The sequence below is a fragment of the Rhinichthys klamathensis genome, unplaced genomic scaffold (assembly GCF_029890125.1).
Source record: "Rhinichthys klamathensis goyatoka isolate OS25496 unplaced genomic scaffold, OSU_Roscu_1.1 h1tg000015l_1, whole genome shotgun sequence".
In the NCBI taxonomy this organism is placed as follows: domain Eukaryota; kingdom Metazoa; phylum Chordata; class Actinopteri; order Cypriniformes; family Leuciscidae; genus Rhinichthys; species Rhinichthys klamathensis.
The window spans coordinates 1,671,025-1,681,628 of NW_026606567.1; the positions used below are offsets into that span (position 1 = coordinate 1,671,025).

The 10,604-nt window shown below is 39.6% G+C and overlaps 1 protein-coding gene across 2 annotated transcripts; it reads left to right on the forward strand.

Moving 5' to 3' along the window:
* The first annotated feature begins 7,156 nt into the window (after positions 1 to 7,156).
* On the forward strand, positions 7,157 to 9,850 carry pmp22a (peripheral myelin protein 22a). Of its 2 annotated transcripts, none has more exons than XM_056232552.1 (5): positions 7,157 to 7,339; positions 8,237 to 8,324; positions 8,436 to 8,514; positions 9,058 to 9,198; positions 9,302 to 9,850. In XM_056232552.1, exons 2-5 carry the CDS (start codon positions 8,247 to 8,249, stop codon positions 9,460 to 9,462), a joined length of 459 nt encoding a protein of 152 aa, XP_056088527.1. In that variant the 5' UTR covers positions 7,157 to 7,339; positions 8,237 to 8,246; the 3' UTR covers positions 9,463 to 9,850. The 2 variants fall into 2 exon arrangements, with proteins under 2 accessions (XP_056088527.1, XP_056088517.1); XM_056232542.1 differs by having other exon boundaries at positions 7,159 to 7,339; positions 8,234 to 8,324.
* The last annotated feature ends 754 nt before the right edge of the window (positions 9,851 to 10,604 follow it).

Sequence of the window (10,604 nt, forward strand, 5' to 3'; positions counted from 1 at the left end):
ATGCAGGAAATGCTTCCTACAGGGGTCTCCCATTATGACCTTTGCCGACCCACCCCATCCCTCATGAAGCCCAGAGTGATGTTATAGTGCAAACAGCTGCTGTAACTTCCATCAATGTCTGTTAATGCTGTTAAGGACAATAAGAGAAATCGAAGAACAAACTATGTGTGTCGTCATTTCGAACAAAACCAGGTCAAAATGAAATTCATTTCAGGAGTCCGAAACAACTTGCCAAAACGAACTTTTCAGAAAACTTTACTCCAGCTGGTAAATACCTTTGAATTATCATTGGCCCGTGGCGATGATGTCCTGAAGATTTGCCAGAGCATGCTACTCAACTCCTTGTCCAAGCTTTTGTTCTAACCAGACTGAACTATTGTAATGCTCTCTTGGCAGGCCTTCCAGCTTGCACTGTCAAACCTCTGCAACTAATCCTGAATGTTGCAGCAAGACTGGTCTTTAACAAGCTGAAGAGAGCACACGTCACACCTCTCACAAAATTGCACTGGTAGCCAATTGCAGCTCGCATCAAATCCAAGGCACCGATGTTTGCCTACAGAACAACCACTGGCTCTGCACCCACCACTTCAGACCTACAGTATGTGGCCTCCAGAAGATTGCGTTCTGCAAGGGAACAGTGCCTTGTGGTGCCATCTCAAAGAGGCACAAAATCACTTTCAAGGACCTTTACCTTGACTGTTCCAAGCTGGTGGAATGACCTGCCTATCTCAACCCAAGCTGCTGAGTCTTTAGCCATGTTCAAGAAACTTTTTCATCAACACTTGACCCATACTAACTAATACTAACACTTACTATTCTATATATCTTAAAAAAAACTTGCTATGTGTACTGTGCTAGACTAACTGGGACCAGTCACAGCACTTGCATATTGTTGCCCTATTTGTTTGGATTGCTTCTATTCTTCTCCTCATTTGTAAGTCGCTTTGGATAAAAGCGTCTGCTAAATGATTTAGGGCCAGATTACTAACAGCTTGTGCCAGAGCAAACCCTCTTTTGGGGTTAAAAACTACTGTCAGGATTTACTAACGACACGCAGTGAAAAAATAGCGCTGAAAAGGCGTGGACAGGGTTATTTTTGCGGCTGAACTTATTGCATTGAGTTTCCCTTTCAAACGCACAATTTATGGGAGGAGAGTATTTAAATGACTCATGCAAGGTGATTTACGCTCGTCAATTTACTGGTGTTTGCGGCATTTTTTTAAACCAGACGCTAACTGGTAGATTGCGTTGGTCATTATGGAAATGATCCGGCTGGTTCTGTGTTCTTTAATTTGCGCATCGTCAGTAAATCACGCACAGAACTTTCCATTCCCATCAGCGCTTCCCATTCGGCTCTCACTCTAAATTGCCCTGTTTAGTAAATCTGGCCATAAGTGTAAATGTAATAGTTAGGTGTGGCTCTGAGGCTCTGCCTTTTTTTTACTTGAAATCTTCTCCATTTCATTTCCTCTGTTCAGTGTTGAGGTCAGACACAAATAAAAACATAGGTTTATCGGGGGCCCTTAATAAGTTGGTTGAGTTGGCTCTGCGTAACACAATATGGTAGAAAAATATTGGACACGAAATTTCAAAATTTGTTTTTAATCATTGTTGAACCGCACCTCCCCTCAAATGAATTGAAATAAGGACCAGAGGATGTCCAGTATGAGATGCAATGTTTATAGTACTGTTTGACCAGCAGGAATGTGTTATTGGGGTTTGGGAGGGAACAGTTGCTGTAATTTGAGTGGACTTCAGCTCAAAGTTGGTCTCAGTGGACACCTTTCATGCCAGCATTTCACTGAGCCCAGATGCATTTGGGCGAATCCGATCCCTTTCAGATCTTTCATTGATGCACCGTTGCCACCTCGGGCCGTTATCAGAGCGATTCCTTCAGCTGTGTGACAGCGTGACGTGTGTGCTGAAGACATAGTCTCAAACAGGAAGCCAGGGCTAATGATTCACAGATGGCTTCAGCGCTGAGGTCTGGGCTTCGTCATGGTGCATGTTTGTGATTTATTCGGCTGTTACTGTGGAAGGGGGCCGTGGCAGAGGGGCTGAACTCAGGGCTGGATGGGGGTGGGCAGTTTAGTTAAGCCATCTCCCCTTCAGTCATGGTGTGATTCGAGAGGTCTCATGTTTACTAGAACGCCAGGACCCCTAAATATGACGATCCCCTAGCAAGGGGCCCCCTTCCTAAAATATCAAAGCAGCTGTGTTTCCATGTACAAATTCTCATTTATACGGAGTAAGAAAATTATCAAATGTGATTGTATAAAGACAATGTTGTTTGTAAAATAATTAGCAATATACTGTATTATCATTGTACTAATGCCAAAATATATGAAAAAAAAAGAATATACTCAAATAAAATACTATATTGATGGCAGCATATCTCTTTTCTACTATTACATTGAGAAGAGATATGAAACTTAAGAGAAAACTAATTATTTTTTATTCAGCAAAGATGCATTAATTTTTTCAAAAGTGACTGTAAACGCATTATTAATGCTAAAAACGATTGATCTTTGATATATATTTTTTGCATTATTTACCATCAAATTAACACTGTTTATTTTAACTATATCTTTTGATCCATGAATGATCCTGAAAAAGTAACAAAATAAATTTTAAACAGCTTTTCAACATTGATAATAAGTAAATGTTACCTGAGCATCAAATCATCATATTAGAATGATTTCTGAAGGATCATTTGACACTGAAGACTGGAGAAATGATGCTGAAAATTCAGCTTTACCATCACAGGAATAAATGGGAAAAATATATATATATATCACAATTAATCTCACGATTTCTGACCTTAAAAAAGCAGAATCAAGTGCATTAAATAATTACCACGTTAAACCTTCATACCTTGTTAACTTTGACAGCCCTGCAAACGCATGTTAAAACTGTTTTGGACCACCTAGCTAGCACCTCCTTACAGACCCCAATTTGAAAGCCCTAGAAAACTGGAGCAAGCTTTGTATGAATGAAGGCCATCCCTATAGTGATTGAAAGAGCTTCTACCTCACACTTGGCAGATAGATCGCATCGACCCCTACCAACATCTGGGCTCAGAGAAATGTGCTTTTGCACACTAGCAAGGACATTTAATCATTGCAATGGTTAGTTCGCCATTGTTTTAGTATAAGCTGAGTCACGGCCCCTCTGGCCTGATATCATCGCTGGGTGAAACAAACATTCAACACAGATTTCAGAGCTGTTTATGCAAAAATCATGAAAATCTTGGACAGATTTGGTCTGAGAGAGTAAAGTGCAAACAGCAACCGTAATTATAGCTCTCCCGCTTCAGACAAAGCCTTATCTTTCATTATGCCAGCTGTGAACTTTTGTCCAAGCTTCAAATAGCCTTAAGGGACATGTCTTGCAAAACCTGGTGGTAGACCAACAAAGTTACTCCTATTTCTATCTTGTTTCAAGGGAAATTGGGGGAATGACACTGACAGATTTAAAAGCGACAGCCAAAGTTCTCAACTAACCCGCACCATGATTTGTTGATCTAACCCATTTCAGCATCGAGACATATGTGAATTAATGCTCCTCTCCTCCACCCTGCTCTGAATAGGATGTCCTCCCTCTGTTCTTTGGTGACATAATACTCATTTCAGCCCACACCCATGAAGCTTTTTCTCTCCGGTGTGAGTCAATGAATTCCAATTGCTCTATTTTTCGTCGGATTCACTCCAGAATGATAGGCTCCTCCCTCTCCCCGGACACATGTGAAATTCCCAAGGTCGTTCTGCATCCAACACTAATAACGAAACCTCCCTGATTACTGTCACGCTTTCTTGGCGTGGCATGAAGTGTCGCTCCCACTCAACCGTCCTTCTCACGAAGCAGACAGAACTCAGAGAGCCAGAGTGACTCCCCAGGACTGTCCGCTACGAGGAACGCCAGCCACTAATAACGGAAAAGATTTCAGTCACAACATATGTTTTGAGACATCAAAGTGTTCAAAGTCATGCTTTTGGCATGGGATAAAATGTAATCACTACAACAATTACGTGGTGCAGAAGTTAGACATAATCATACAGTCACATACACAATATGCATACTTATGAGTAACCCTTGTGAAAAAGATAATATACTTCAATATAATAAAATGTACTTCTTTTGCCACAAGGGATGATTCCATACTGGAGCTTGTGGACTTGCTTGGCGTCAGCTTTCTTGGTGTGAAAACAAATTTCCAACAGTTGAAATGAACACAGTTCGTCCTATATCGCAGAAGTTAAAAGCAAAAACAACAATGTGAAAGCAGGAATGGATCAGAATTGAACTGTAGTTAGTTTGTTAAAACCACCACATTGTGCATCAACGTTTATCATTAAACTACTATTAAACACATTTAGCCTTAAAATACAGGTTGCGACACTGGGACAATCCATTCTGCTGTTTTAGTGGTCAATAAACTAAATGAAGCCAGACCATGAGTTCTCTGACTCAAACAGCAAGTTGATTTAAACCATACACGCTCATCTCAGTCTCAATCATGACTCACTTTGGCATCATTGACTGCTTCGGCACAAGGAAATGTTTAAGTCAGAATATTGAATTTTCTTATAGTAAATAGATGTTGTTTTAATAAGATGGAGTCATATGGCCTATGGCTCTTCCTGTCAAGCTATATTATAAACAGCTGTATAAAATTTCTGGCATCATTCATTGTGCACATGTGAGCCATAATTAACATTCACAGGGAGGAAACCTTTCTATTTACAGTGGGATCAAAAAAGTCTGAGATCACATTAAAATCTTTTATTTTTTGAAAGCATTTTATTTATTTTGAAATTATTAGCTTTTCATCAATTCACAAATTCCCTGCAGTTCCCCCATGGACCCCCAGGGGGTTCCTCACTAATACAGGTAAAAGGCGGAATAAAATGTTTGCATATAGGGGAATGCAAACATTTTGCAAGCGAACACAACGTTTTTAGTGGGTAAGCAAACATTTTTTGAGCGAACAAAGTTTCTCGAGGGGAACAAAAACATTTTGTGTGGGAACGCTACGTTTCTTGTGGGGACGCAAGCAGTTTCTTGTGCGATTGCAAACATTTTGCGAGCGAACGCTATTTTTCTCAGGGGAACGGAAACATTTTGCAGGCAAACGCAAAGTTTCTCGGGAAAGCAAGTTTCTTGTGGGAATGCAAACATTTTGCAAACGAACACTACGTTTCTCGGGAGGACGCAAACAGTTTTTTCTGGGGAATGCAATTTTTTGTGTGCGAACGCAAAGTTTCTCTTGAGAACGTAAACTTTTTGCGAGCAAACGCTTCGTTTCTTTGGGGAACACAAACATTTTTACGAGCAAACACTATTTTTCTTGGGGGAACGCAAACATTTTGACAGAAAACGCTACATTTCTCTGGGGAACGCAAACATTTTGTGAGCAAACGCTCCGTTTCTCGGGGAAACGCAAACATTTTGTGCGCGAACGCTACGTTTCTCGTGCGAACGTAATCATTTTGTGAGCGAACGCAAAGTTTCTCAAGGGAACGTAAACATTTTGCGAGCGAATGCTACATTTCTCAGGGGAACGCAAACATTTTGTGAGCGAACGCAAAGTTTCTCAAGGGAACGCAAACATTTTGCGAGCGAATGCTACATTTCTCAGGGGAACGCAAATATTTTGTATGCGAACGCAAAGGTTCCCATGTGAATGTAAACATTTTGCGAGCAAACGCTACGTTTCTTGGGGGATCACAAATATTTTGTGAGCGAATGCAAATTTTGTCGTGGTAACGCAAACATTTTGTGAGCAAATGCTACGTACGCAAAATTTTGCATGCGACCGCAAAATTTCTTGGGGGAACGCAAAACATTTGCAGGAGAGTGCAAAAGCATTTAAATAATTTTTATAATAATCATCTAGTTTTTTTCCCTACTATAAACACTCCCTACTATAAACACTATTGAGATGAGTGAGACACAATTGCAGTGTTCAAAATGGCGGACAAAGCTGACCTTTCTCACTAATATAGGTAAATAAAAAAGATTTGACTTTTAATAATTTGTTAGATTTCTGTAGTCTGTCCAATTATCCATGTGTTAGTGGTAAATAAATAAATAAAAACCTCTTGGTGAGCACCAAGTATAAAAACCTACAGAGTGCAGTCTTAATGGTCCACTGCCAGCACTATGTCAGACTGTACAGTGAACGGCCAGTATGTCAAGGCTGTATATTTATGACCCTCCCTGCGACCTGCATCAAACAGGGAGATCAGGGTAAACGTATTGCCCTGCCGCCACTAGCCCATTACTCTGACCAATAATCCATCCATCTCACAGAACAGCAGAACTCCTGAGCCAAACCACAGCAAAACCATCCAACACTCAAAACCTAAGCGGAGAAAAAAAAAACAGGGCTGGCACAGGGAACGCCTCCTTCACTCTATTTACAAACACAGCTGCTGCCATGGGACTCCTGATGAGGGCGTGATAGAAAATGGGACCCTTATAGTCACGCTGGCAGCACCAAAACATGTTTATAAGTCCAGTGTTGAGAGACACAAGCATTTACGAAGAGTTACGAGGAGACGCGCAAATGTGCTATTGAAAAAGTTTGAATAAAAGTTGAAATAATGTTTGTATTTGACTTCAAAGTGACTATGAAGGAATCTATTTGCTATGCAGTCCAGATGCAGGAGTAAACAGACACATGCCAACATTCTGGGCATACCGTGGGGCCACTGGGAGGGGCCTATGGGGCTCCACACACACTAGTAAACACTTTAATAACACTCGCACATTGAGACACTCTGTGCCACTAAATTGCTCAAAATGGCAGACAAAGCTGATCTTGCTGTAGGTGTGTAAAACTTTAAAAGCTCTCTATGACACGCATACAACTGCATAATGAATTCATGAAAAAAAAAATATATATATCATTGTGCATTGCGTTGTTAAAGAGTAAACTTTCCCCTAAGTCTACCAACATATTTTCAAGTTTAAGTTTGAATCATTCAGGGAAAAACATTTTTAAGCTCTTGAATAAATGCTTTATTCATAAATACTACTTTATAAATGCACATTCAGCTCTTTTCTATCTAAACATCTAAAGTGAGAAGTTTGGGAGGGAAAAGAAAGAGAAAAGTGTGACGTAGTGACGCTCCAGGGCGGTGTTCTCACGTTTCTAAAAAAAAAAAAAAAAAAAAAAAAGAAAGGAGGAAAAAAGCAAACACTGCTGTGGTACTACTTCTGGAATACAGAGACTCGTGCTTTGAGAATCTATAGTGGGATCACATAGTAAACGCAACTTAGTGTTTTCTTCCTGCTCTCTTTCGCTTTTGAAGGATTTTTAATCTCTCCCTCACCTGTAAGTTGGAGAACTATGGTTTTCTTTTTTCTTTAGTTAATTTATGGAATATTAACTACGTCATTTCAGGAGATTCAACCACGTTTGTGTTTATTATTATTTTCCATATGGAGAGCTCTTTGCTCATCGTTTGTAGCCTCTTGTCTTTTTTTTCACGGGGAGTTTGCTGTTTCATTCAAAGTTTATTAGGCTATTATGAGTAGGCTACTAGTGCGATATTATGTTTTTTAGAGGTTTGTTTTTAATTTATATTAATAGTATTAATAGAATTTGCATTGCTTGTCTTAACAGGGTTATTTTGATATGAGCACATCTTAAGTTTTCACTGAAGTCGCAGTTGCTGGCGGAGTTTTGCAATAACGGGTCTGGATGAAAACAAACGGTGCTTAGGAATGTTTTGCCTCTGCTTATTGTCTGCTTCAGAAATCTGCTTCAATTCGTAGGCTAACGTTACTCCATAATAATTTTATTTGTTACATTTTTGCCAGCCTCTCATAATCTTTACTTTCAAATGGGAAAAAAAAACTTGAGTAACATTGATAAACAGTTTAGACGTGACGAAAAAAAGGCGGCACCTCGAGAGAGAAAAAAAAAAGTGACGTGACTGGATGTGACTGTGGGGATGTTTTTTTCTGATAAATATAGACATTTAGATAGCTTTTCAAACACTGCAGTGTGATTAGTGTAATTATTAACGTAACGTATCCACAAAACAGATGTTTTCAATTCAAATGTAGAAGAAAAAAAGAGAGAAAATAGACAGACCTGAAGGGGTGTTTGGCTCGAGATGAGTTTGACAGCAGCGCAATCTGGTGGCCAGATGTGGAACTGCACGAGAAACGCTGCCCATGAATAAAGTGTGTATTTTTTTACTTTCTTTTTCTGTTCTTCTAGAAGAGCCCCCAAAATGCTGGCCATTCTGCTTGCAACGTTAGTCTTGCATCTGACGGACCTTATCATTCTCTTCGTTTCCACTTGTGCTAATGTGAGTATCATTTTTGTGGTCTGACTTGCTTTTGCATGATTGTGGGTCATATTTTTTAGGTGGAATTTTGTGAACGATTGTGTTTTTTTTTTTTTTTTTTTTTTTAAACAGGCCTGGAGAAAACATGGAGATGCAAGTTATGACCTCTGGTACTGCAAACAAAGTAATGGTCATACGTGCAGTGATGCAGGTGAAGGTAAAAATCCTTGTCTTCGAACACCTAGATGGTTTGTTTACATTTTTGTACGGACTTGTGTTTGGCGGTACACTGTTCATCGCATTATTGACAGGAATAGTTCACCCAAAAATGACAATTCTGTCATCACAAAAACAAAAGAATATATTTTGAAGAATGTCATTAACCAAACAGTCACTGACAGAAACATTGACTTCCATAGTATTTTTTTTTTTTCCCACACTATGGAAGTCAATGGGGCCCATCAACTGTTTGGTTTCCGACAAAATATCTTCTTTTGTGTTTGAAATTCATACAGGTTTGTAAAAACTTGCGGGTGAGTAAAGGATGACAGAATTGTCATTTTTGGGTGAACTGTCCCTTTAAAAATTACATCAACTTTGAAAAGTTCCGTATTTGTTACTCAATGAAACGCGCTCTTCTACGAGAAACCAAATGACATAAGAATCTACGCAAGTGTATAAATGTCCCAATGTGCTGGGCAGATCTATGTTTCTTTACTGTTTACGTCTGTTGTGTTTCTCTACAATCTGTCAGATTGGCTTCAAGCAGTGCAGGCGCTCATGGTCCTCGCCACCATTTTCTCCCTGATCTCCTTCATCATCTTTCTCTGCCAGCTCTTCACTCTCGTAAAGGGAGGTCGTTTCTTTTTCACGGCCGTCTTCCAGGTCCTCGCCAGTGAGTATTTCCTTCCCCGGTCTATTACATCCCATTTCACCTGTCCCTGCGGAAGGACCCCCCGTCTACATGTTTATATTCTCTCTCTCTCTCTCTCCCGAAGGTCTGTTCGTGATGAGCGGGGCCATCATCTACACGGTGATGAATCCAGGGGAGAAAGGTAAAAGTGATACGTACGGTTACGCTTTCGTCCTGGCCTGGCTGGCCTTCCCTCTCACGCTCATCAGTGGCTTCATTTACATTGTCCTGAGGAAGAAAGAATGAGAGTTCAGCCCTCAGGGATTGTGCTAGAACTGAGAACACTACTCAGCTGACAGACTCTAACCAAATGGCCGTCTCCTCCAGGCCTGAATATTTAGACCTAATGTGATCAACCAAAACTGACAGTTCATGAAGATTCAATACAGAGAAGACACAATGGTTGTCTTTGGCTGGCGAGCCTATTTATATCACTTTTTCATGGCTTTTTTTGTAAATAGTAATGCTATGACGTGTCAACGAAGGCCCTGACTTTTTAAAGTTTTACTCAAGGAGGAAAGATATAGGAAAAGTATAAATCGTTTTGTTTGTTTGTTTGTTTTGCATTGTGTGTTATAACCCTTTTCCAATATCTTGTTTTTAAATGTCATAATAAAGTGTATTCTCGAAGGGAGTTTGTTGATGTCGTCTTGAAATTTTTCTTATATCCAACTTCCAGAAGTGTGTTGGTTTGTTTTTTGAAACTTTTGAAATTGAGTATTTACCATTGCCGAACTTCATAGCTAGATATAGTACATATAGGCTCATATGTTGTGTTAAATCTCACCAAAACATTTTATAGATCATATATCACTTTATGAGATGTGTTCTTTCTGTATTCATTTTGTTTTTAAGAAAAAATAAATATCAATTTTTTTTTTCCTTGTCCCAATTTTCAATACTTCAGATGAGGCTGCGTCTGAAATCGCATACATCCTTTAGTAGGTACTTATTTTGAATAAGTAATTACTTCACAACCGCTAAAAAGTATGGTCTATATAGTATGAATGTGTGCAGTATGATGTCATTATCATGTGACCTACCAGCGTCTGTTGCGTCACTTTCCTGTCATTTATAAATCCTTTCCTGTGGCCTCATGGGATACTACAGTGTCCATCATGTACACTTCAGAATTTTACCTGAAGAAGAAGGTCATCCATGGATGGTACTTTTTTGCCTACTCTTTTATGAGTTCTGTGAATTCAGACATAGCCCACTTCTTTTGTCACATGCTGTTTTTCACCTACTATATAGTAGGGAAGTGTGCGATTTCGGATGCAACCCAAGGTGGGCACAATTATCGCTGTGAGGTGCTGCGTAACTTATACAGTAATAGACACTTTTTGAAGTGGTAGTTATTCATTGGTGTCCAGCTAGAAGTAAAATCC

Bases quoted from the DNA above. Each gene is read 5' to 3' on its own strand.
- pmp22a (XM_056232552.1), top strand. From the start codon at position 8,247: ATGCTGGCCATTCTGCTTGCAACGTTAGTCTTGCATCTGACGGACCTT. The intron at 8,515-9,057 runs GTGAAGGTAAAA...ACAATCTGTCAG, and splicing joins TCATACGTGCAGTGATGCAG to ATTGGCTTCAAGCAGTGCAG. The intron at 9,199-9,301 runs GTGAGTATTTCC...TCTCTCCCGAAG, and splicing joins CGTCTTCCAGGTCCTCGCCA to GTCTGTTCGTGATGAGCGGG.